At 34.9% G+C, this 27,785-nt stretch overlaps 1 protein-coding gene across 2 annotated transcripts in view; it reads left to right on the top strand.

Moving 5' to 3' along the window:
- Positions 1 to 27,785, top strand: part of TLK1 (tousled like kinase 1) — a 181,876-nt gene that overhangs the window by 114,683 nt on the left and 39,408 nt on the right. For both annotated transcript variants that reach the window (XM_069079680.1, XM_069079679.1), the window contains exons 5-11: positions 923 to 969; positions 2,858 to 2,953; positions 3,873 to 3,962; positions 4,500 to 4,592; positions 16,083 to 16,193; positions 16,286 to 16,422; positions 21,573 to 21,761. In XM_069079680.1, the coding sequence (XP_068935781.1) occupies positions 923 to 969; positions 2,858 to 2,953; positions 3,873 to 3,962; positions 4,500 to 4,592; positions 16,083 to 16,193; positions 16,286 to 16,422; positions 21,573 to 21,761 (763 nt within the window). The remainder of the gene's footprint in view (positions 1 to 922; positions 970 to 2,857; positions 2,954 to 3,872; positions 3,963 to 4,499; positions 4,593 to 16,082; positions 16,194 to 16,285; positions 16,423 to 21,572; positions 21,762 to 27,785) is intronic.

The raw sequence follows: 27,785 nt of genomic DNA, 5'->3' as shown, positions 1-27,785 counted from the left end.
AGCTTTAAATTATGTGTATCTTCACATATGACATACGGGATCTAAAATGTTTAATTAATAGAAATATTTTTATAATCTCCATCTTTTTCAGAAATTTCATTTTACTTTAGTAGTATTAGAGAATGCATTTAAGAAGAATATTTTTCATGAACTAATAGAGTTCTTACTATACTTTGTTAATAATTACTATACTTTGTTAATAATTCCTATACTGTTATACTTTATAGGAGCTGCATTTAAACTTTGTTTAGGTTTAGAAAGTTTTTAGAGTCAAAATATCTATGTGTAAAATAGCCTCCATATTTAAGCACTTTTTACTTCTTTGGCAGAACATAGATATGTCCATTTAACAAAGCTTTTTTTTTTTATTATAATTTACAGGTATGAATTAGTTTGTTGGTATAAAGTTGTCACTTGTGCCTTTTGTTCACTCTGATCGGCTTTTATGAACAATTAGAAGCCATAAACCAGTGTGAATTAATTGTAGTTTTATAACATGCTAATTGGTTCAGTGCTTATTTTTAAAGTAATTAGTGTAATAGAATTTAATCTCTTAACATCATGTGTTTATGTGAACCTCCAATAATTGGAACAATTACTTTAATTGACATGTTTCTACTAAAGTATGCCATTTATCATTTAAAAGGCCTGCCATCATTATTTGGAATTCTCAAAGTAGAATCTGGTTCCTTCAGAACTGAGTTTTGTTTTTACTATTGTACTCTTCTTCCCCCCCCCCCCCCGCCCACATACCTATTAAATGAAGCAGCAGGTGCTCATATTCAATTAAAGTTTTATTAATTTCTTTAGAACTAAAATCCCAACAAGTTCATTTTTCTGACAAAATAATCATGTAGTAGTCGTTATCATTGTGTTTTAAATATGTGACACTTTTTCCTTTCTTCCTTTTTTTTTTTTTTAGGAAAAAATATCGGGGGACGTGGCCTCAAAATTAGTGATTATTTTGAAGTAAGTTTTTTAAAGGATTCTTCTGGTCTTTTGAAATGATGTAATTCTGCATTTTACCAAGAATAATTCCTCCAAACTATATATTCAACTATTGCTAATTGCAGATAGAATGAGCATGAGCATTAACGGAATATTTTTCATCTATTTGAGAATTTTTATTACCATTGGAGCAACACTTATTGTGTGGAGACATAGGCTAAATAGTTTCTAAGAACTGTTTAGAAGTTCAACTAAAATATTCCTCAGCTGCTAATTTGGGGCATATGTAAAAACTGATGAGGCAAGTACTATCTGCTATATTGCAAAATATTTTTTCTTAAGAGAGGATGGGATTACCTGATATGGCAAAATTCACTGTTAATATTCCCTCCAGAATTATTCTCCCCTTTGTTTTCCATTACAAGCATTGAAATCCCATTCCAGTGTCACAACACTGCTTAGACATGACCTTGAGTTCTTAAAAACCATAACAGTAGAACATAGGCTATGAGAGGCCCTCCTAAGCTAGAAAGGTCAGTAGTGGTTGTGCCTCATACAAGGTCCAAGGTAGGGAAATGCAGAGAGGCTCATTACCAACATGGTCCTGGGTTAATGAATTTGGGGGCCATGGTAATGTTTGAAGACCATCTGCACAGTTGTAGAGCAATTGAGATCTTGATTTGTGGAGAAGAATATTGCAGAAGAAAATTATAGGTCCTTAAAGAAATACTTTTGCCACCCAAAGCATAGCTGCTTTGTATATTGTGCCTTTTGTGTTACAGTGTTTTACATATATTGTCCTTTATATTCATGATCTCATTATCCAACACCTAGCCATGATGTTGAATACTCTTTTGAATTTTAATGTCATCATTTGTTGAATTGAATTGTCATCTCCATGTAGACAGTAAATTTTATTGTGCTTTTTTCTTGAGAGACAGACAGACTGTCTGAGGCTCAGAAAGTTAATTGACGTGTTTGTATGTGCATGTGGGAGTTGAACCCAGGTCTATCATAAGTTCAGTCCTCTTTGTACTACATCACATTTGACACTTAAGCTTAATATTAGTTGCTGAGTGAACAGTCTCATTGATCCTCTTCCATAGGCAGGATGTTTAGAAAAGTGTTTAAAGATACCTTCTTTATCACTGTTAACTCATTGCTTGCTTGTTAGGACAGTGACATGGGTAATAAGTATTATTTGGAGAGGAATCTGGTGGCAGCAAAGAGAAAAGGCAATAAGCTGAGATTGTTCATTGATGAGAGCAGTGGAGAAAGAAGCAGGAGTCCTTGAGTTTATAACTGCTTAAATATGCAGAAAAACTGCATCATGTGGTGCTCAAGTTTATATGCTTTTTAAGAGTACTTACTCTTAAGTAAGCTAGGTCTGTTCAGTACTTTTGCATAGTACCATATCCATTCACTGGGAGCCTAGAGCATGCTTTTGGATTCTTCACTTTTGCAGTAAACTGTGTGCAAAACGCTCAAAATAAGAACATAATCATATTTGTCAAATAAGTTTTCCTACCTTTAACCTTGGTATTCTATTAAAGCGTGGTCAGCCTCATTTTCAGCAAAGTGCTGATAATATTAATTCTACCTAATTTGGACAGTTATCCTATGTTATCATTTTAATGATGAATAAGGAAATAATTACTGTGTAAAAGTAATATTTTTGAGGTAGGGAAGAGATACTTTTATGTTTTTTCTTAGAAATTTTCTTATTTTTCAGCCTTTTAGGATCTGACTATAAACATCTTAATTGTGATTTTCTTATGCATTGTAAACTGGATCTATTTATGTTAATATCATTTAATCTAAAAATAATTTATAGTTAAATTCATTCTTAAGACCTTATCTCAAAGGGTCTTCCCAAGGCATATTTGATGCCTTTTTTTTTTTTTCTTAGTATCAAGGTGGGAATGGCTCCAGCCCAGTAAGGGGAATACCTCCTGCAATCCGATCACCTCAAAATTCACATTCACATTCCACTCCTTCCTCCTGTGTAAGTTTTACCTGTGAATTTGTCATGCTTAACCTAATTCAGAAGGTTTAAATACTGAGTAACTTTTATAGATTGCTGCAATTCATAATTTCCATGTAGACTTCTTCATCTAAATTAAAGTTAGCATTTATAGAATTAGACTAGCATCCTTTTAAAAGATTTAATGATCGTTATGTATCATATAGCTTTATGACAGTAAAACTATTGTCCGTTGGAAATAAAACATTTAATAAAATAATGTAGTTGCATTCAAAACTAGCATTTCTGTAACTTAGATGTTGTTAGGTACATAAGGGCTAATATAAGCTTGGAATAAATTCTTAATGGTAAGATTGAATTTTGAATTCCATCTTTCTTGTCAGCAAGATTAAGGAAGAGATTTGGCAAATTTTTGTTTCTGGGGATATTTAAAAATAAGTTTGATTGCTGTTTTCCCTCCCTTTCCCCCCATTTGGATAGGAAAAAGGATTAGATTTTCAAAGTCCTTAAGATTTTACATTCCTTCCAGTTGTGATTTTTAAACATTTTGCTTCTTAATATAAATAATGGTGCCCATTAAATTTTAATATTGTGACTGTTTTCTGATCAAGGAAATTAAACTGTTGATTTTTAAGTGACTGCAGTAGAATCATAGAATTCATCATTTGTTATTATGTTGCAGCTCAAGACTTCTATGAGAAATCACATTTACTTTTTGAGCCACTATAATTCTTTTTTGACATTTTTCAAGTGTTTGTTTAGATGCATTTTGTTTTGGCTATGTTTTAACAACTATTTAAAAATAATTTCTAGGATTTCCAAGTTGGGGTGGTGGTGGTAAGGCATTTAGCAAAATTCAGATATTTTAGGTGATCTAGGTTGCTATAAAGGACCTTAACCTTTTTTCCTAATGAGGTAATTTTTTAAATATGTATTTTAGGTTCGGCCGAATAGCCCTTCTCCTACTGCATTAGCTTTTGGGGACCACCCTATTACACAACCAAAGCAGTTATCTTTTAAAATTATTCAGGTAAATTGTAATCTTATCAACTTTCTCTGTCCTCAGAAACAATTGCATTAGCTTCTATTTGCTTCAAAGATGTGTTTACAAATCATATGTTGTGACTCAAGAAAGCTAAATGGGCTAGACTCTGGAGTTTAGATGGATCAGAAATTAAGATTTGCTCTCATTCCTTGTATCTCTTAAGTAAATGAGCATACAGTTCTTCTTGAAGAATCAAATGAATATCCATAAAACATGGGCTTTAAAATTTTTTTTTGTTAGTGAACATCATCCTCATCCCAAGTGGGTATAAATGGTGTAGTCTTTGTGGGATCTCTAGATTTGATATTGCGTCTTCCTGTTTCTCATAAATAATATTATTTCAATGGATCTATGATCTTTTTGGTGTGATCTTAGCTTGGTTAACTGGAATATAATTAGCATTAATACATTTTTTATAGCTGTTGAGTAATAGTTTTTCAGGTTTTTTCTTTTACATTCTACTTTATTATTAGATCTATAGGCCGTAAAATGCAGATGATAAAACAGTTTTCTTTTGTTTAGACTGATCTCACAATGCTGAAATTAGCTGCACTAGAAAGTAATAAAAACCAGGACCTGGAAAAGAAAGAAGGTCGTATAGATGATTTGCTCAGGGTAAGTAATAGTTTGTGGAAAGAAATTAATTGGTAATAGTGGAGCTCTTTAGAAAACACTGGTTTTTTATCATATGAAAAATTACAATGCTGCAAATACTTATTTATAATATAAACACATAGTTGAAAGCGTCAGGTTTAAAATGATTATTTAGCTCTCTATAAATACTGTTTAAACAACTAAATGAACACATAGCTGATTTTGCTATGATCAACAATTGTGAGAGAGAAATAATTTTTCATTATTTGCATTTAAGGTTAATTGAATTCTCTGGACAAGCTGTTGTATAAAAGTACAGTAAGCAAACTGCTATCAAACCAGACATATCACAAATAGCACTTCCACCTACCTAGAGTACAATGAAAATTGATGTTCCAAATGATAACCTTGAGAGTACTACAAGATTTCAGAAGGCTTCTGAATCAGCAAAGTTCAAATTATGGTCATTATATCATTAATGTGAAGTGGACGTGTCACTTATTCCTGTTTCTCATAAATAACATTTCAGTGGATCTGTTATGTTATTGATGTGAAGTACTCTCTTTGTCTGTATGAGAAATTATCATACATTTCCCCAATATCTTTTGCATCTCTTGTTGCATGACAGTCATCTTTGGTAATATGCTACAGGCTACTTAATACCCTCCTGCCTTTGTATTGTCTTTTAGGTTACCTATAATTTTCATTCTTGATAAGCTGTACTAAATGATTTCTAGCCATAATTTTACTAGGAGAATACTAATATATTAGACTTTTGTATCTAGGAGTAACTTGAAATGCTTCAAAGCACTGCACAGTTACTCAATTGTATTTCAGTCTGTTAATTTCTTGGTGCAGTTTATCATTCATCTGGAATACCTAAGATTATCTACTAATAGACTAACTAATTGGCCTTCCCATCCAGTTGCATATCATAATCTGGAAATTAGGCATTCTTTTTCCCTTTGTTTTTTTCCTGTGAAGAGCAATAAGTGAATTTCTTCAGTGGTTGTGGCTCTTATCAGGGATGCCTTGCAGTACTCTGTGGCTTGATGAAATCAGCAAAAAGTCATTTGTTAACTAGACAAAATAGAGAACCTGACCATCTATAGGGAATCCTTCATTTGAACTCTATAGGAGAATGTGTAACATGACAGAGGTAGTAAACTTGATGTTGGTAATTAGAGAATTCTTAAGCCAAAGTGTGCCTCTGAGTCTGTCAAGACATTTTGTGTGATGTTTAACATACATGTGGGACATACCTTCTTAGAAGGGAAGCTTCACTTTGAAATTTCGTTCTGCTCTCAAGAGGCATACTATTTTTAGAACCAACAGAGTAAACGTCAGCATCTTGTATTCTCTATAACTTTCATCCATTTATGTGACCAAAGGTGCAGTTTTTTGGAAGCATGTCTGTTCCTTGCTGAGTTTTTCATCAGCTCTCTCTTCAATATGTATATAAATCAGTCTCATAAATATTTTGTTAAGATGATAGCCCATTAGTTGATGATATTTTGATTTCCTTTTAAAAATACTATCCATTATTGTCTTCCAGTTAAAGACACGAAACAAAAAAATTGGGTACAATAGAAAGTTTACTATGGGTGAAGAATAAGGACAAGTGTCTACCGTGTTTCCCCGATAATAAGACCTATCCCGAAAATAAGCCCTCCCCTTACTGTGTAAGATTCCTCGAAAATAAGCCCTATTGAGATTGCTACTGTAGTGAAGGTGATCCCCTGCGCTACATGCTATATTACGGTACCCTCTGTATGCACCGTTCTCCCCCCCCCGCCCCGTGAAACGCATGCTGCGCTCCGAGCTGCATCCAATCAGAGCTGCAGCAGTGAGCGCGTCATCCTGTTCTTCCCCAGTGATTTGCTTGCTGGCGCCATTGAGAGTAGTGCCGAAGAGGAGAGCTGAGGCAGGACAACATAAGCCCTCCCCTGAAAATAAGCCCTCTGGTGGTTTTCTTTACAAAAAAAAAAAAAAAACTTAATAAGACAGTGTCTTATTTTCGGGGAAACACAGTAGATGGAAAGGGATAGAAACACCAGAGACAAATAGAGCTAGCTAGAATCCTGGAACTACTTATAGAGCTTTTGCTACTTTCTTGAAAGTCATAAATGATAAGGAAGTTGTCTTCTAGGCTGAGAGTAGAGAAACCTTTGGTCACATTAAGTGTAAATTAGCTTCTTTAAATATAGAAGAGTGGAGAGTCAAAGTGAGCAAGTTCCCTACCAATTAGTTGGTTTTTTTTTTTTAGGATTCTTATTGTTTGAAAATTGATCATCCATGTATGGTAGTCCTTTTAGTTAGAGGTAGTTCATTCAGCAGACTTTATGTGAGTATCTTTTATTTCCCTTACACATAGTAGGCATCTGTGTTACACACGTATTACTTTTTTTTTTTTTTGCTTTTTGGAGGGCAGTTGGGGTTAAGTGACTTGCCCAAAGTCAAACGGCTAGTAAGTGTGTCAAGTGTCTGAGGCCAGATTTGAACTCAGGTCCTCCTGACTCCAGGGCTGGTGCTCTATTCACTGGGCCACCTAGCCACCCCCTACACATATTACTTCTTGCCTGAACAACTACTATAATAGTTTCCTGAGATCCTTGCCTTTGGTCTGTGTCCTATGGTTTATTTTTGTCAAAATTGTCAAAATAATTTTCCTAATGCTTGGGAATCTATATTATTTATCTTCTCAGAAATCCTGTAGTATTTACCTCTTGTCTATAGCAGTGGTCTTCACACCTATTTATGTCATATACATGTACTCTTTTTTTTTTGAGGGGGGAAGGTAGGGCAATTGGGATTAAGTGACTTGCCCGAGGTCACACAGCTAGTTTTTTTGTGTTAAGTATCTGAGGCCACATTTGAACTCAGGTCCTCCTGAATCCAGGGCCAGTGCTCTATTCACTGTGCTACCCCCCATATACATGTACTCTTATAGAAATATATACATTATAAATATATAGAAAAATATATACATTATAAAACTTAAGCTCAGACCTAGCCAAGGGCTGCATAACTAGATGAGCAACACCTGCTATACCCAAAGTTGATGGTGGAGGAAGAGGGCAGAATATGAATATACTGAGAACAAAGGGGAAAATTGCCCAAGAGCATCTACTTACGTAACTGCTAATATCAGGTCAAGGTTTGGTTATAACTATCCCAAGAGGTCTTTGCTGGGGTAGAAAGGGATAGGAGAGGAACTTGCAGAGCTAGGTCACAAGACAAGAGTTGGGGACTGTAGCTGTGTTTGAGATGAGTCCTACATTTGGCTCTCAGAGAAGGTAGGAAGTGACCCATCTTTCCCCCTCTCTGATTGGCTGACCACACATCCTAGTGATCATGCTGAAAGATGAAACTTTGAAGACTCGGTTCTATAGGATAAAATGCAAACATTTTCAAAACCTGACATTTAAGACCAGTGTGGCTCCAGGCTTCTTTTCCTATCTTAGCTCTCATTATGTTCCAGTCAAGGTGTGTTTCTATTATACTGTAGCCTTATACTTTACCTCCTTTCATGCTGACCATTCCTCAGGCCTGGACCATACTTTAAGCAGAAAAAACTTGTATCTAAGTCTTGTTGATACCTGAGCCAGCTCTCTGTCTAGAACATTGATTCTCAGATTCATCTCTCAGGTTGATTTAGCAAGTATTTGTTAAGTGCATACTGTGTTATTTAGTACCTATTGTGTATAAAGCACCATCTTAGCAAGTGGGGAAGATTGTGGTACTTTTGTGAAATAGCAGTGTATGACACAAATACAAAATAACTGTAATTCAGTGCCTCAGTGGATCTGTGATCTCATTGTTGCGAGTGGTTCCTCTTGTGGTACAGATTGCTTCCTGTCCTTTGTGACTGTTATATGTGCCCTCCCTTTACTGGGGGTCTGCCAGTTGTACTTGGAGCCCTCAGAATCTCTTGAAATTACATGGCTATTGTGGAGCTTCCCAAGCTATCTGCTAGTCATCCTTGACTATTGATTTCTAGTCATGTGTTTCTCTTATTGTACTCTTTTCATAAAAAAGTTGGATGGATTGGTGGATGGGGGCCAACTTTGGTGGAGGAATATCAGGGTTCAAGTCCTGCTTCTGTATATATATTCATTGTATGACCAATTAATTTCTTAGAAAATTCATTAAGACCATAATTTATAGAGAAGTAGATAATCTATATTGATGGGAGGAGTTTCCTCACAAATAAAATCACGGGTGAGGGACCTCCCTCCAAAAAAAGTTATTTACATAATCTATTTTTCTTAATTCCTCATTTGTGATAGATTGAATGAAGTCTGCTCACATCACCATGCTCCTCTCTCCGTTGCTTTTTGAGTTCGTCCAAAGACTTTGGTATTCTATCACTCACAGCAATGTGGCAATACCAGAAGAATGTTAGCATAAGCTTCAAGAAGAAGTTTGAGTTCATTAAAAGAACTGCAATTCCCAAAGTTCTCCCAGCTTGCTTTCCTTTCATTTGATAATAAGCCAAATTAATTTGTCAATTTGTAGTAATTGTTCTGTCAGTTACCTTTCTTTGGGATTTATAAGATCTGGGATTTTTTCTACCTGTTCAGTATCTCCCCCCACTCTCTACCCCATCTTTACATGGGTCAAGCTTCAGTGTTCTTGTGAATTTTTCCCTTAATACCCTCAACATTTTCACCTTGACTATCAGTATCTGTACACTTAATCTAACTAGCTACTTTTCCTCTCTTTGATCCCTTTAGTGCCAATTGTACCTCCTCTTTAGGACTGCTATTATGGTCCAAGTGGAGTTTTCCTTGATTAGCAAAAAGAGTTTGTAATCTTTGTAGATTAATCTGTCCTTGTTCCCTTCCATATAATTCCTTAAATGCCTCTAGGGTCAGCTTTTCAAGCTTTCATTAAGCTTGTTTTCACCTCTACTACTTTTCTCTGACTTAAAAGGTAATATTGCATATGATCTTCCAAATTCCTTTTCCCTAAGATTTTATTAAATAAGTTTATATACTAGTTAGTGTTGCCCTTAGTTATCATATTTCTTTACTTGTTAAGGAATTTAAATATTTGTTTAAGTTCTTTTTATTATCTTCTGTACTCCTTAATATGGTACTTCATTTACGTTAGTTGAACTAAATGAAATTATTTTATTCAGCCCCTCTACCCATAATCCATATTTTATCATCAGTAAAATGTCAATTTTAGGTCTAGTTGGAATGTTTTCATTACATACAATATATTTTTCTTATATTCATTCTTTTTTCTAGCTTTGTATTAATTTTGACCTTTGCTCTAATAAGTTATCTGACTGTACACAGATGTTGATTCAAGAGTGATACCTACATCAGTAATAAGGCATTTCTGGTCTTGTTAAATCATAACTCTCTCCCTTCCTCCCTTCCTTCCTTCCTGTTATTGCATGTTTGCCACGTCCAGTGCCTTCAGATGCTTTTCTCAGAAGTTATGTATAGGTAAGGCTTCTATATAGATTATAAGTCATTGCTTTCTCTCTTTTTTTCCTGATCCACATTTTCCAATGTGTTTCTCACCACCTTCTCCTATTCCCACCTTTGTGTTAAAGCAGCAACTATTATAGTATATGCCGATTTAATTTGAAGAGTCTTTATGAGTTCTTCATAGAATTCTTTCTTGTACCTTTTAATCCTCTGCAGCAGCTGTTGGTGCATAAGTTACTGTTATTTTTAATGGTAATTTTTTGCAAATACTTTTAAGTATTGTGATAAAATAGCACCAAATATCCTATGAAATGATATTTTTGGCTCTCTTTGGATGCATGATAAAACCTATTCTGTTTTCTATATCAAATAAACAAAACCTATTTTTTTATCTCTCCAAAGAGGACCTTTGAGTCATCCTTCCATTTACCTGCAACTCCCCTCTAATGGTTTTGTTTATAATAAGAATATTAAAATTAATAAGATTCAATTCCTTATGCCCCCTTGTTGGTCATTAAATAAAAATTCCACATCTACCAGCTCTCCTAAGAGAAATGGATTAGAAGGCATCTGAGGGGCTGGTTTCATCATGGTTCCAAAGGGAATAATTTTGTGCATTATTTGGCCATTTTGCTTTGCCATCTTATGATGAACATAAGCAAAAAGGCTACCATTAAGATCATTACAGTTTTTGTACCAATATCTTTTGTAGAGTTTGAAAACTGAATAAATTTTATGCAAAATTTGGTAAGAAAAATATTTTAAACTTTCATTCATTACTTTGATACATAGAAATTTGTATTTAAAGACACGATAGAGAACAAAAATTATTTTGCAACATATGGTTAGTGATTTTTTAAAAAATTGCGCCATAGGCTTTAGATTATTCTAAAGTTTCATTCTTGTGTATCTTAATGGACAGGAAATGATGTATTACTGATATGAAAGTCACTTCTAGATTAGCTATCTTTATCTAGTCAGTTCATTGACTAGTTAAATGTTAAACTCAATACCAAATTTATAAAAAAAAAAAAAAGATAAGGATTAGAAAACATTGTTTTCAATTACAGTGACATCAACTAGGCCTATTTAAGTTGACCGTCACTTCTAAAAATGGCAAATGAACAAAGGTAGAAACAGTGATTTTGTCACTATTTTTTAGAGAAGTTTAATAGTGAGGATAAAAGAGACTTTCTCATTCCATGCACTTTTAAACTTTTATCTTCTTGATAACTGTATCTGTTTGGTAGCCAAGAGCAATATTGGTTTGGAATAATAATAATAACTAGCATTTATATAGTACTTTAAGATTTACAAAGCATTGCATCTGTTATCTAATCCTCAAAATAACTCTAGGAGGTCAGTGCTATTACTACTCCCATTCTAGAGATGAGGCTAAGAGGGTTTAAATGAGTTGCCTAGGGTCACACAGCTACTAAGCATCTGAAGCAGGACTTAAACTCAAGTCTTAGCCTTCCTTATTGTGCCACTTACTGTCTGCTTTAAATATGAGCTTTTTTGAGAACCCTTACAGAACAAGGTGATAGAAGAGTATGTAGTACTCCTTATAAAATAATGAAAAGCACTTGAGGTGAAAACATTCCTCCAGACCACTTGGCATTAATTCCACCTATGTCATGTCATCTGCACCTAGAATATACAGATAACTGAAAATGGGACAAATAAATATGAAATGATACAGATTTACTGTCACTTCTCCTTAAATGTAGTCTAAATTAGAAATAGTTGTGGAACCTATAGCTTTTGAACTTCACCATTCCCAATATTTAATGTATACAGTGAGTGAATATCAGTGCCCCTTAAGATTGACAAGCACATATTAACCAAAGTACATAAATTTGTGCTATTAGTAACACAATTTTAAAGGCATTGATTTTCAAGATATCACAAAGAAAAGATGATAACAAAACAATAAGCAGTAATACTGCTATTGGTGGCAGTTAGGTGGATAGAGTGCCAGGCCTGGAATCAGGGAGATCCATCTTCTTGAGTTCAGATATGGCCTTACACTTAGTACCTGTGTGACCCTGGGCAAGTCACATAGCCATGTTTGTCTCAGTTTCCTCATATGTAAAATGAGCTGAAGAAGGAAATGGCAAACTCCTCCAGTATCTCTGCCAAGAAAACCCCAAATGGGGTCACAAAGAGTCAGACATGACTAAAACTACTGAACAACAATACTGCTATCAAAAGGGGAGTAGGAAGAGTGCTCCTTTTATCTGTTTAATATTGATTATGATGTCCCTCCTCATAATTTTACCAGGTCTACTTGCAGTTTAGAAGAGTTTCTTCAAATGAATTGCTATTTGATAGAGTTATAGTATGGGGAAGATAAATTTTCTGCAGGAGCCCATCTGGGTGCCATGGTGAGAACCTTGGATTTGGAAGCCAAGGACCAGGACTCACATATCAGTGTGAGCATACCAGTTGATCTTTGTGATTGCTTTCATTTGGAGTGCATCTCTGTCATACGGTGTTACAGGGAGAGGTACCTATGAACAGTTTCCTGCCCTCTTCCCATAGCCCCAGTTGTTGTCTTCTCTCCTCCCAATGGATGTTAAAAGAGGTTCCCCACTTCTAGTTCTGCTGTTGCTCCTTTGTTTCTCATTTCATGACTGTTAATTCAGTCTTCTGAGGATGGATTATAATTCTTGAAATCATCTCATCTTGGAGTTCCAACTCTTTGCTACCTCAGACTGAAACCTGAAGGTTATTTTGGATATTCTTTGGAAATCAAACACTATGAAAATTCCCCCAAACTCCAACCCAGTCCTAGGGGATTGGCTTCTTAGAAGTTGGAATGAGATTGAAGGAAGTTGTGTTGTTTGTGTATCTGATCCTTTCTTAAACCAAATATATTCAGTCATTATTATTTATTGCTTGTGGGGCATGGTCCATGTATATCATAAAATATTAGATTAAAAGCTGGAAGATAATATATCACAACTCAAAAACTAGAGGAAACATTAATTCAAACATATTCCTTCTTCTTTAACTTGAAATAGCACTGTTAAGAACATAGGAAACAAGGAGATGAGAAGAGGTTGGAGCTAGATTATGGAGGACCCTAAGACCCAATAATAATTTTATAAAGTTGTCTATATGATTAAAAACATAGTGGTATCAATACACCATTAAATTATTTGTTGTTGAATAAGGGTAGAGTGGATCTCCCATCTCTTTAATTGTTTCTAGAATGGGATGTTGTGTGTATTTTTTGAATTTGACAACCATTTGTTGAGTACCTAATATTTAAAATGATGTTGGGTCAGGTTCAAAAGTGAATGAGTAAATAGATCCCTACTTCAAAGGAGCTTACAGTCTTGCTGAGACTTGACATGTATATAGAAATGATATACTGGCAGTCTGTAAGAGTGATATAATCAAAATGCTGGGTACTAAAGAAGAAGGAGTTAGAGTTAGGAAGATCAGGATATTTTAACTGGGTCATACACCATAGCTAGGATATTCTAGGTAGTGTTAGCAGTATGAGCAAAGACCATTGGATTTGACATTTAGCAGGTCATAGGTGACCTCAGAGAGAACAGTGTCATAGTGGAGGGAGTAAAAGCCTTATTATTAGGCACTAAGGAACAACTGGCAGATGAGGAGATGGAGGTAACTAGTATAGACTGCTCTTGGAGGATGGAAGCAAAAGAAGGAAAGAGAGAATATGAGGGTTTGATGGAGTAACAGTGTTTAGAGGATTATTTTTTAAAAATTGGGAAACTTAAAACATGTTTGTAGGCCAGTAGAAAGAAACCAGGAGAGAAATGATGTAATTCAAGAGAGGATGATGACGCAGTATCACAGAGAAGAGATAGAATGGCAAAGGTAAAGGGGTTGTCTTTGGGAAGAAGTAAGGTTACTTTAGATAGGAGCAAACAACGCAAAGAACAGTGGAAATTTTTGATTGAGGGATTTTATATTTTTTAATAAGGGATTTTATTAACTGACTTCTTTATTCTCTAAAGTAGTAGGCAAAGTCATCTGCTGAAATGGCATTTAATAGAAATAGAATTAGTTGTTTGTTAAAAGGGAAAAAGATTTTTAATAACCATTTTGGGGGAGAGAGTTAAGAAGTCAGTAACAGGTGAGTGAATGGATTTCAAGGTACTTCAGATTAGAGAAATGTAGTAGAAAAACTGTATCTTTGGGAATAAGATTCAAGAGTTGACTTTTCCATTGACTTTAGCAATTCATTTAAGTTCTCTAATTTTTAAAGGGAAAGAGTTGGACTAAATGATCTCTGAGATTTCATCTAGCTTTATCCTTCCCTGAATCTAAGAGTCATTAAAGTTAGCATGAATTTGTAGTGACCTTAGAACCATTATATCACATTGGGTTATCTATGACATTGATATCCTAGAAGTTGGAGCCAAAAAAAAGAAAGAAAGAAAAAGAGAACTATGGATTGATACACATGGCAGAAGACCAAGAGAGCAGTGTCTTCTTGGATGCTAGTTGGGAGCATCATAGAAGTGAATGGCCTTGTCTTCTAGTTTTGAGGAGACAGAACTAGGACGATCTTGATGGACTGGGAACTAAATAGTCAAGAGGACTGGAGATCTGGTGAATGTGAAAAGCAGGTTCAGCAGGAGGAAATGAGAGGTTACAATCTTAGAAATTTCATAATTCAAGAAAATTAATTATAGTGGGAGTGTGACATTGCCATTGTTAGGAGTGACAGAAATGTAATGGAAATGTATACACCAGATACTGCCATCACATGTTTGCACACTACTTTTAAGGTTTATAAAGTGCTTTCCTTGTAACATCTCTGTTAGGTATGTCATACAGATATCCTCCTCATTTTTACAGATGGTAAAAATGAGATTAAGTTGTCTTGTGGTTTCATAAGTAATAAAAATCAGAAACAGTGTGCGTAATATTACTATGTGATTCAGTATATAGTTCAGAACTTTTCCAACTATATCATATTACCTCTTCTGTAGTGTGATATAAGGCCATTGTATTGAGACAGGCATCAGAATGAATGTTAAAGTCACTGAATATAGTAGGGTTTGGAGTAGAAGAATGATGAAAATGGAATGCTAAGAGTCATTCATTGTGCAAGGTGGAATAGTGTTTTGGAGGGTTGCAGAAATGGGTTAGGTGAAGTTTATATATGTGAGCTTGAGGGCAGGGACTGTCCTCTGTTGTAGAATCTTGTTCCTCTCTTTGTATTTCCAGCTCTTAGCACAGTATCATGTAATAGGTACTTAATAAATGCGTATTGATTGACTTTAAATACTATTGATTTCAAAAGAAGAGAGATATTGTTGAGATTTGTTATTGAAGCAGTAGCCTTAAAGCAAGCAAGAAATATTGTGCCTCCTCTTCTCAGCCTTAGGATTTAGTGTTGAGTGGCAGGTGAAATCTGAAAGAAATAACCTTCATTTGGGAGGATGTAGAGAAAATCTGTGAAAATCCAGGTTTACCATTAAGGAAAGGGAAGCTTTAAAGAAGTATTTATAATCCAATTCTTTATTAAGTATATTAAAGTTAAATCTTTGTAACATTAATTTTCATGGTTCAGTATAGTAGATAAGAGTTTTTAACCTGGGGTCCTTGAATTTATTTTTTTTTTTAATATTCTGATAACTGTCTTTCAATATAATTGGTTTCCTTCATAATCCTATGCATTTTATTTTACACATTTAAAAATTTTATTCTGAGAAGAGGTCAACAGGCTTCATCAGACAGCCTAAGGGATGTATGACACAGAAAAAGGTTAAGAATGCCTACCATAGATGTAGTAGTTCCCTCTGACCCCCAAGGTACCAGAGGAGTCAATATAGTCTCAACTATATTGTCCTGGGTTTTATTTTTTCCCAAAATTTTTATCTTAGAAAATTTATATTTTGAATCTTTTTAAAAATTTGATGAGTCAGGAACATATATGTACATAGATACATACATATGTACACATATACACATATATGTGATATTTTAGTACTGTTTTTTCCTTTTGGGCACATTATGTTGTAGCATTAAAATTGTAAGTTTTTCATTCATGTTTTTACATTTCCTGCTTATGTTTTAGGCTAACTGTGATCTTAGACGTCAAATAGACGAACAGCAAAAATTACTTGAAAAATACAAAGAAAGATTAAATAAATGCATTTCAATGAGTAAGAAACTTTTAATAGAAAAGGTAAGTTAAAGTTGAACTTTTTCCCGGCTTAACTAATAATGTCATGAGCTTTTTTCATTTTAAACTAAGTTATTAATTTTTTTTTTCTCCAGAGCACACAAGAAAAACTGGCAAGCAGAGAGAAGAGTATGCAAGACAGACTACGTCTTGGGCATTTTACAACAGTTAGACATGGTGCTTCATTTACTGAACAATGGACAGATGGTTTTGCCTTTCAGAATCTTGTGAAGTTAGTCATTCTTTTTAAAATTCCTAATAAGTGTGGGGGATCCTTGTTATTAAAGCATTTGGAACTACTTTCCTTATATATTCTTTCATCATTGTTCTGTGAAATGATGGACTTCAGTACAATGTTTCTTTACTGAGTTAACTGAATTTAGAATACTGATTTCTGATGTTTTTGAAAGATGATGAGTAAGCCTCATTTATTTTTACCTAGCTTTTGAAAAAATGTAAATTTTTGACATGAACAAGATTCAATTATTCTGCACAATTGACAGCTAAATGTAAACATAGGTATTACATTTCAATTTTAGCTTTAGCAGACTTCTTGATTAACATTTATTTTAGGTATAGAAGATGATGTGTGGTTTTGAATATGACTCCCTTAAATGTAATCTGACTTGACTTTTAGATTTTCTTGTGAAGGGTAAATTGGACGTAAAGGGTAAAAAGAAGAGAACTTAACTTTCTGTTCAGGGATTTTCACATAACAATGATTTTTGTAATCTTAATCTATCCTCAAAACTCCATTTTGCTATTGATGTTTAACCTAAATCTGTGCTGCACTGAATAAAAGACATGAAGTGAGCACATTGTTCAATAGCCTACACATTAGTTGAGTTGAATTAAACACATTATTGTATAGTACTTCTAATAAAATCTTTAATACAAGAGAGTAAGTTTTAAAACTCCACTGTATTTTGAAGCTGAGTGACAGCTGTTAGGAGTAAATCAGGGAACCTCTGTTCATATACTGAAGACCAAAAATCTTTGTTGATCTTCTACTTCTGTCAACTTTATATAGCTATGGGAAATAGAAAATGTCAGCAACTTTAGTACCACACCTGTTCCCCCATCTTGGAGCCCGAAGGTGATTTGGTGATATCCTTACAACTTTTGAGCTTACAAACTTTTGGCATAGTACATGCTGTGCAGGCAATGTGATGACTTCAGCCAGTAATTACTAACAACAAAACTAGAGGGTTGAAGTCCTATTACTGCCTCTAGAGATTCATAATTAAATACTGTAGGTAAGCCAGAAATCCAGTTTTGAGCTAATACTTAAAATCACCATTCCCACTAAAACTTTAGGAGTGTCACCAGGAAGGACCAAAAATGTATGTTCTATACCAACATTAATATCATCAGTAAATATTTACTAAGTACCTGTTTTGTACAAAATATCATACTAGATGCTACACATCCATTTCTCCTATATTTCGATGGAGATGTTGATCAGTGAAATAGTTCAAGGACAGGTGGGTAGAGAAGAAGGAGGAGGAGACATAAGATAACCAGATAACCACCAAACTGTATTTTTATCCACCAACTTGTCAAGAACTAACCATAATTTTTCTTCTATATCTTGCTTTTTCCATTAGGATTTTAATTAGTAGAGTATTTACAACATTTGGGTTTCAGTTTAATGTAGAATTTTAGTTCTATTTAAATAGAACTCTCCTAAATGAAAGTATAAAGGAAGATTTCATTGGACCTTCCATTTGCATGGAATTTTCTTTGTAAAACTTTCAGTTCCTTTCCCCACACTGTTTTACATCTTTCTTGCCCTCCTCCTACTTTACTAAATTGACAAGAAAAGGAAAAGTGATCTCAATTCTGCATCAGTAGAATAGAGATTTTGTGTTGGTGGGTTAATAAAGAATAGAAGTTGTTGAGTCATGTTCTGAATGTGATAATATCCAAAAGTATTTTTTTTCTGATACGTGTGGTGGAATAGTCTTATAGTAAGGGAATATAGAAACTTATTAGATTAAGGTATAACTATAATGATTCTTAAGTCTGTGCACTGAAAGGAGGTAGGCGGTTTTGTTTAAAACTTTCATTATTTATATTCTGATCTGGGTACATTGCTAGGCAGCTAGATGACCCACCCAGTGGATAGAGTACCAGGCCTAGAGTCAGGAAAACCTGAGATCAAATCTGGTTCCACTACTAGCTATATGGCAAGTCATTTAACCCTATTTGCCTCAGTTTCCTCATCTATCAAATGAGCTAGAGAAGGAAATGGCAAGCCACTACAGTTATAAGAAACTGTTATAAGTGCAGGAGATACATAATTTTCAGTGAAAGCTTTGGGTGAAATTAAAAATTTTATGGAAGAAGTAGCATATTAAAGAGTAAGATTTCAGTAGGCAGAATTGGAAAGGAAAATATAGACATAAACACTACTCTTTAGTATGAGGGTGCAAAGGCATGGAGGAATAGTTTAGGTCACAGGGGCGGGGTACTTGTGACCTCAAGACCACATGTGGCGCTCTAGGTCCTCAGGTGTGGCCCTTTGACTGAATCCATACTTTATAGAACAAATCCCCTTAAAGAAGGATTTTTTTTCCTATAAAACTTGGACATAGTCAAAAGGCCACACTCAAGGACCTAGAAGGCCACATGTGGCCTTCAGGCTATAGGTTCTCCACCCTGCCCCCAGACTCAAGGACCTGTTCAAGGGGCACAGCAAATAATCCTAACTCTGGAGTATAAAATATGTGAGAAAGGAGCATTGTGGTGAGGCTGGAAAAGTAGAACAAGACAGATTTTGGAAGACCTTGAATGAATGACAGACTAAGGAATTTTGACTTTATTTAGTTGGCATTAGGAGCTACTGAAGAGATGGTAACTTGATTAGGGTTAGGCATTAGGAAGATGAACCTGGCATATGAGATGATTGTTTTGAAAGAGCAGAAACCTGGAAGTCAAGAGACCAGTGAAGAGGCTATTGAAATAGATAAGAAGTCATGACAGCCAAAACTGTCATGGCAGCCATGGAAATGGAGAAAGGTCTGTCAGAAAGGGAGATTGAAGAGTTAGAAGCAACAAGATGTAGCATTTGTATAGTGTATAGATTAAGGAAGGGTCAAGATGATTCCTTTGCTCTTTTAATTTAATTATCAACCACTTTTATTTTAAATACTTTTTGGCCTAAAGTCCTATATCTCACAACAAATTCACTGAGTATGACAAAGGTAGCAGGAATGGAACTGGAATAGTTTGAGTGTTCATGCAAATTAACTTCTTACCTTTTTTTTCCTTTCTAAACTCTCTAGAGACAAACTGAAAGAGGAACTAATTTAAGAAGAAAATGTTGGTTCCAGGACTTACTCTTCTTAGTCGTCATATTTTTACCAACTAGTGAAAAGTTAAGAAAGGTCTTCTTATCAGAATGTATGTAGATAAGACTTTATTCCTCTGAACTGCCAGTCTAAGTAGAAGTACAGCCTTCTTTTCCTGATTGAATTTCTCGGGACACTTCTTTTCTGGAGTTCCTCAAATATTGACTGTCTAGTCTGGGTAACATTCACTATTGCCTTTGTCAGGGTATTATTGAGCCAATGGGTCATTAGGATTTCCTTTGGTTTTGCTGAGGCCTGATTTCAAGACTTGGACTTCATTTAACTTGGAATCTTAAGGGCAGTGTCTATATCCCATTCTGTGGGAACAAATTTTTTACAACTTGGTCAGCCTTTTTTTTCCTCCTAAGAGTGGACCAAAATGCCAGATTGTGTGATCCTAACAGGAATTTTTTTGGGGAATGTCCCTAGGGTTAACATATCTGTAGTTGTAAAAGAAAGCTGTCTGGAGAAACATGAAATTGAGGGCCAAAGCCTCTTGGTTCCCTGTGGATAGAACGGTTCCCTGTGGATAGAAATTTGAATAATATTGAAAGGAAAAATCATTTTCTTTGGCTTATGCTTCCAAGGTTGTTAGGCCTTTGTACACATACTTCAAGTTGTTCACTCCGGGGTGATCCCTCTATGATGAAATGTTATATTTGGAGTTGAAAGTAAAAGTGGAAGTTGGAAAGACAAAATTCCCAAATAGGGTGTTGGCCTCTTGCCCTTAGTATTTTCATCATGGTGGTCCAGTTGGGAAAGTCACTGAGCAGAAAGATTTCATCCATCAATATCATTCAGCAACACAGATTTATTCCTTGGCATGTTTTTGTAGAGGTAGTCATTGAGGGCTGTCAGCTGTCCATGGTAACCAATATCTGCCTTCGTTTTAGAGAAATGTGAGGCAGGTAAAACATTGAGGTAGAATGTTATAGTCCAGACAATTGTTTGTATTGTTCCTTCACAAAAGTAATATGCCAGGACTTTTTCCAGCATTTGGCTACAGTTGGTTTTGTAGATCATTAATGTCTGAATCCCCCAAATTTTATACATCTAATTTGTATAAATTGTAAAACATTGTAATTTCCAGACAGAGGGCAGATGGCACACAGTGCATTTAGAAGATGAATTCCGGGTTCTTGGTTTCTTCTTCCTCCTCCTTCTTCTTCTTCTTCTTCCTCCTCCTCCTCTTCCTCCTCCTTCCTTCTTCCTTCTTCCCTTTTTGGAGGGGGGAAGGCAGGGCATTTGGGGTTAAGTGACTTACCCAGGGTCACATGGATAGCAAGTGCTAAGTTTCTGAGGTCGGATTTGAACTCAGGTTCTCCTGACTCCAGGGCCAGTGCTCTATTCACTGCACCACCTAGCCGCCCCTTTGATTTCTTATTTCAAACCATGCATCTGGTTGGTGTTTTCCTTGCTTGGCACAGTAAATTGATACATACTAGGCACTGCAGTTCTGAGGAACCTCAAAGAGCAGATTAGCACTACCATAAGGGAACCTAAACCTATCATCAGCATCTGTCCCTCTTCTGATAATAAAAATGTTGCCAGAGACCTGGCAGCAGGACCAGCATTAAAGCTTTTTTACATCTTTTTGGTGAAGCAATATTGATTATTTAAGTGAGGTTTACAAAATGCAGTGATAAAGTTTTGTTATTTTATAATGGGTAATTGTACCTCTGGCAATTTGCCCTCCACACATAGCCAAGGGTACCTTTTTTCTTTGTTCATTCCATTGGCTTTAACCAATAGAATGATACCAACAACAAGATCATAGTGAAAACCATAATCACAAAAAAAGTCCATAGACTTTTGTTTGTCATTCTAAATTCAAAGACTGGCATATCTCACTGCATTTGTTGTCTTCCCATCACTAAGGGGTCAGAACTTCTCCAGGCCTCAGTTCTCACTTCTTACTTTTACATCCAAATATGATTTCCTTTTTTATGGTGGCCTTGGCATGCCACATTTCACATTTTAATTTTATAAGTCTATAGATAAGTGATGTTTTTATTTCTTTTGTTGACAGACAGCAAGAATGGGTGAATCAGCAAAGGGAGGATATTGAGAGGCAAAGAAAACTCCTGGCAAAGAGAAAACCACCAACTACTAATAATTCTCAGGCACCTTCTACCAATTCTGAACCAAAACAAAGGAAAAACAAAGCTGTCAATGGAGCAGAAAATGATCCTTTTGTTAGACCTAATTTACCACAACTGTAAGTTCATTTTCCATTTCTGAACATTACCAGCAATCACATGTGGGCAATGTATATAATTAGTATAAAAATAGTTATACTTAAGAAGAAGGACAGTAGTTGACAGCTTAGCTCTAAAATATTATGAACCAAAAAGAAACTATAATTCTAAATCTCTTTAATTTTTTTAAAAAGCTTCCCTTGTTAACTGTTTTAAATGGAAACTTTTTAGCAGCAAGAGGAGTGGAATCTCTACTTTTAACATCTGAATGACTCAAAATAGAAATGTATTTAAACCTTTGACCATTCCAATTATACTTTTCGTGTGTGTGTGTGTATTTTAATGAGGGAATAGTAAGCTACCTTTAAAAGAAAGTCACAAGATAGAAACTTGTGAACCATTCTTTGGTACACAGAATTGAATTTCTTATTTGTAGTAGTAATATTTCTTATTCTAGTAGTGGTGGTAGTAGGGACTTTGGTAAATGCTTTAAAAATATAGTAGGAATGAAGCATTATTCTGGGATGCAGTGTAATCTAATTGTTTTTATCATGGGATTAAAATAAAAAAACATCTCCGAGCTTGGTTCCTGAAAATTTTGCAATAAACCCACTTATTTGTGGTTAAATGTAAAAATTCTGCTTGATTTGATGATATATAAGCATTTGTGCCAACCAGACAGTAACTACAAAATCACAAAACTTTAGAAAGTTATCTGGTCTAGCCTCCTGGTAAGTCTGTTTCTAAAAAATGTTAAATGTGGTGGAATGATTTACACATATCTAGCGCTGAATTAATATTTGTTGATTAATCTAGGGCCCAATATTCCATTTTTTTGTTTCTTTTTAAATTATACTTCCCCCCCCTCCCCACCGAACATGGACTTTTTCAGTTCTACTTATCTCTTTCTCTTTTTTGTAAATATAATACTGATGATGTTAATACTAGCTAGCATTTACATTGTGCTTACTATGTGCCTGGTACTGTGCTAAACATTTTATAAATATCTCATTTGATCTTCACAACAACACTCTGGGAGGTTGGTGTTCATATTACTATCCTCATTTTACAGTTGAGGAAACTGAGGAAAACAGAAGTTAAGAGGTTAAATGTACTTTTAGAATGTTACCAAGTATCTAACTATGCACTTTTCAAACCTATATTCTTGAAGATTCTAAAGTTTTGGCTTCCATTCTTTTGAGACAAAATTAAATCCTTCTCCTTCCACCTTGCTCTCCCTATTTATCATTGGAAAGGTTGGAGAAAAATTGACCTTTTTAGACTTCATTTTTCTGATTTATATATTCACATACATAACTCTCACATTATTAAACAATAATCCTATTTCATGTGACTACCTCATTTTGAAGAGTAGAAACAGCTCCAAATCCAAACCTTTTTTGTGTCAAATTCATTATCATTTTTTTTCCTATTTCATCTTATAGACCTGCAGGTCTGTGAAAGTGATTAAAATTTTTTTTATAATTATTTCAGTATGATTGGTTTACTTTGCAAGCTTAGATACTTTATACATTGAAAAATATTATTTTGAAAAGTTGTCTGATTATAAGCTTCATTCAACCAGTCTGCCAAAGAGGTCTGTGACACAAAAAAGGTTTAAAACTCCATTGTTGAAGACCCAGTTTCCTCTCTTCCAACCCTCCCCAGATACCTCTCCCACCCCACATGCCTTCCGTGACTTTTCTTTGACCAAGTGGGTAGAAGCTAGTGTTGTTGATACATTTTCATTTCCTCTTTTGTGGCACCCTTTAGAAGTTAAAATAATCCCATTTTGTGAAACAATGTTGATGTATTCTTATTTTTCCATGCTGGCAACACTTTCTCTAAAGGAATATTACAATTATTTGATTTCTTTTATCTTTTTGTCCTTCTTCCTCACACAATTATCCATTTAACAGCTTCAACAAAAACAAATGAACAGATTTCCCCAGGACCCATTACTCTAATTGTAACCATGTAATTAGAACTTATAGTAAAAATTCATGTAAACAACTAATGAGAATAGTTTATATACTATATTCCCTTATTCATTTTTTACGCTCATGTTTTTTAAGTTTTAGAGGTGTCAACCTGCATTAGAGGGGGCATTTCCTCACCTGGAAGGGAAGGTCCAGTTCGCGTCCCTGTGTTACAGACAAGGGGAATGAGGCCCAGAGAAGATTTAAATAGCCCCTGCTTATGAGGTGGTGCATCTTAAGATTTGAATCCAGATCTTCTTTACTGAGGGGCAGCTAGATAGCACAGTGAATAGAGTGCTAGGCCTGGAGTTAGGAAGACTCCTATTTCTGAGTTCAGATTTGCCTCAGACTCTTCCTAGATGTGTAACCCTGGGCAAGTCACTTAACCCTGTTTGCCTTAGTTTTCTCATCTGTGAAATGAGCTGGAGAAGGAAATGGAAAACCACTGCAGTATTTTTGCCAAGAAAACCCCAGACCTGGGGTCATGAAGAGTAGGACATGACTGAAACAACTGAACAGCAACAACTTCTTGGCTGAAGTTCAGCACTCTACTAACTACCTCCCTTGATACAAATGAAGAGCTTGTGACTATCATTGAACTGAGCTTTATTTTTTTTATCTTGCATCGTATTTTGAGTGATGAGATCAGTGATTTCTTCAAAAACAATTCTGACTCTATTTTGTAATCCTTGTCTTTTCATAAATAAAACATTCAGTCTGTTAGTAGAAACGGTTCTCCATGGTCCCCTTGATAGAATTCCGCTGCCACGTTCTCCGTTCTATGCCATAAACCACTTTGGAACTTAAATTGTTTTTTTCTTAAGTTCTTATTAGCTTATTATTTTTTTTAAGAGACCATCTCTTATTTATCCCCCCTCCAACACCCCAAAGAAAAATAATCAAGCCAAACCAACCAGTATAGCATCTAAATCCATATCTGCCATTTTCAGCATCCATATTCATCTGATTTCTGTTTTTTTATGGGTTATTCATTGTATTCATTCTAAGTTCATTTGCCACCTTGTGTTTTTTATTAAGTTGTTGTAATCATGTATAATTTGTTCTCTGGGAAACAATTCATATAGATCTTCCCACACTCTAAAACATTTGCTAGTTTACAAAAGGCAGTTTATTAGGTGTAGTAGGGAAAATGTATTTAGCAAGGATACAGCGTTGATTCAATAAGGCATAACTTTCCAGACCCTATATATATATGTCCATGGTGGTCCACCAATTAAAAACCTAAGGGGCAAACAGCGATTCCTCGTGCCCTGTTTTTTTGGTACCAAGTCTACCAGGAATCTAAGTCAAAACTCTTCAGTCTCAAGCTAATTAAATCTTGAGTGCTGTTTCCATACTTTTTAGGAAAACTAGTCTTAGGGACTTAGAATATTGCCACTACCATACCATTTTTCTCCAAATTCTTCATATTTCTCTTTCCTTAAAATGCAATAATATTCAGATGCCAGAATTTATTCAACGACTGTCCAGTATGAATGGGAATCTGCTTTGTTTTTTTCCCCTGCAACAAAAACAACTAGTGTGAATACTTTAGTATCTATTAGACCTTTTCTTTGTCTTTTACTTGATATTCATGCCCAATAGTGAAATTGGGGGGAATCGAAGTTTGTGACTTTGTGAGTGACTTTGCTTGAATATTTGAAATTTTTTCCAAAATGGTTGGAGTAATTCAGAAATTGATCACTGCTTTACTTCAGTGTTGAAACTCAGAAATTAGTGATTTAAATTAGTAAACTGGAAATTTAGCTTTGGCTAACTTCAGAACTTCTACTGTCATAAAATATAGCCTATTTTGCATTAAGAAATTAGGACAAGGGGCGGTCAGGTAGGACAGTGAGTAAGAGCACTGGGCCCCAGAGTCAGGATGACCTGGGATCAAATCCGGGCTCTGATACTTAGCACCACACCCAGAAATAACTGGCCGTGTAACCTTGAGCAAGTTACTTAATCCCAATTGCTTTAAAAAAGAAAAGAAAAGAAATTGGGACATAATTATTTTTAGTACCTGCAGAAATTCTGGTATTCTGTAGGATTTTTTTAGATTGTTTCAAGTAGTAGTCTCTTATTTTAGAATTTTTTTTTAATCAAATTAATCAGCAGTCGACTATTAAGCACTTAAGATGTGCCAACCACTCTGCTTGATGTACCTATAGGACATCCATTTTGAAATGTCCAAAAGGTGATGTAGGACTGGAACTCAGGAGAGAAACTAGAGCTTCTTATATAGATTTGTGAATCATCTGCATCAAGATGATAATTCAATCCATAGGAGCTGATGAGATCACTATGTAAAACAGAATGGAGAAAAAGGAGAAGACAAACTCTTGGGATTATATACAATTAATGGACATGACATGCATGAAAATCCAGCAGGAGAAACTGAGAAGAATTGGTCATATGAGTAAGAAGAAAAAGAAGACGTGTCAACCAAAGAGAAGAGAGCATCCTGGAGAAGAAAAGTGATCAGTAGGGTCAAATGCTGAAGAGAAAGGTCAGGAAGGATGAGGAAGGCCAAGAAGAGGCCATTAGATGTAGCATTTAATCATTAACAACTTAGAGAAAGTAATTTTAGTTAAATTGTAAGATTGGAAACCAGATTTCAAGAGTTTAGAAAAAGAGTGAGAAAGGTAGTATCAAAAGGCCCTATTATTAATTTTTTTCACAAAGTCATAATCAAGAGATATTACTTAGAAGTTAGAGCTGAAATCATCTGAGTTCTCAAACCTTAATCCATTGTTCTCTATCACCAGCTATTATGAATCCCTTTCTTCAAAATTCCTCTTACATTTTTTTCTAGTCTCACTGCAGTATCTTAGAACAGGCCTTTATCTAATATCAACTATTAAAATAATCTCTTTATTGTTCTCTTTCCTTTCTAATCAGTCTTAATAATACCAAACTAATATTCCTCAAATATCTTTTCTCTCTCCTCTTCTTTCTTGAATTCCTAAAGGAATACTGGCTACATCTTGGTTTTTTCTTGATAATAATCAACTTATTTTATGTACTCAAGCCTAATTCTGCGACATTATTTGATGCTGAAGACCTAAATTTAATACTTATGACCTTCACAGCTTCACTATGAAAAAGGCAATCTTGGGCATTGAGACCAAGGATTGAGCCAACTAGGTCATGAAGAGAGAGATGATGATCTCATGCTGATTCCAAGATTTATTAATCTGCTGTGTATTGCCCCACATTTTATTGGGGGCAAGTTGAATTTGATTATTCATTTAAAAAAGGTCAGGTCAGGTTTAATATTTGCAGTATATATCCTTCACACAATAACCTTCAAAGCTGTCTATAATGAAAATTCCTATCAATAAATCTTATTTTTTGCTTTCCATTTCAAAATCTGAGTTACTTTTCAAAATCTGAGCTAAGATAAAATCCTCATATAGGTTGATTTGAAAAGAGATTGGAGTTCGGTCACGTCTATGGCACTGAATAATTGTAAGCATCATAGCTTCTAGGAAGTTAGATCACTATAACATGTCAGTTTTCACTTGTGATTTTTTTTTCAGGACTTTCTCATTGTTAATCTTCTTTTCCTTTCTACTTTCTTTCAAAAATTAAAAGTTAGGACATCTGTCACTTTAAAAGAACTTAGCACAATGCCTGGCACATAGTAAATACTATATAAATGTTAGCTACTTTTTTCCTTTTTGCTTTTGAGAACTAGGAGTAAGGCAATATTCAGAATCTTCTCATAAATACCACTAAACAACAATGTGCTGCTGATTGAAATTCCTTAAATTTGAGGTTTCAGGTTTATCACTTCTGTACATTCAAAATTCTGTTCTTCAAATTCACTTAGAACTGGTTTCTTGTTTTACACAGACACGTACACACATATACATATGTATATATTATATATGTGCATATACATACACACATGTTATTGGTCACTTCTAATAATATGTTATTCCACATTTGCATTAAACTAGTGTTTTTTAATAAAGCATCAAATCCTCCTCATTTTATTCATTTAGAAGACAGCCTGGTAGATTATTGTTTATTAAGAATGTATGTTAAAAAAAAAAA

The sequence above is a fragment of the Petaurus breviceps genome, unplaced genomic scaffold (assembly GCF_028583685.1).
Source record: "Petaurus breviceps papuanus isolate PSGF00001 unplaced genomic scaffold, PetGlider_PUasm1.0 91133, whole genome shotgun sequence".
Classification (NCBI taxonomy): domain Eukaryota; kingdom Metazoa; phylum Chordata; class Mammalia; order Diprotodontia; family Petauridae; genus Petaurus; species Petaurus breviceps.
Note: the sequence above shows the minus strand (reverse complement) of the source record. Positions and strands in the feature narration are given on the sequence as shown.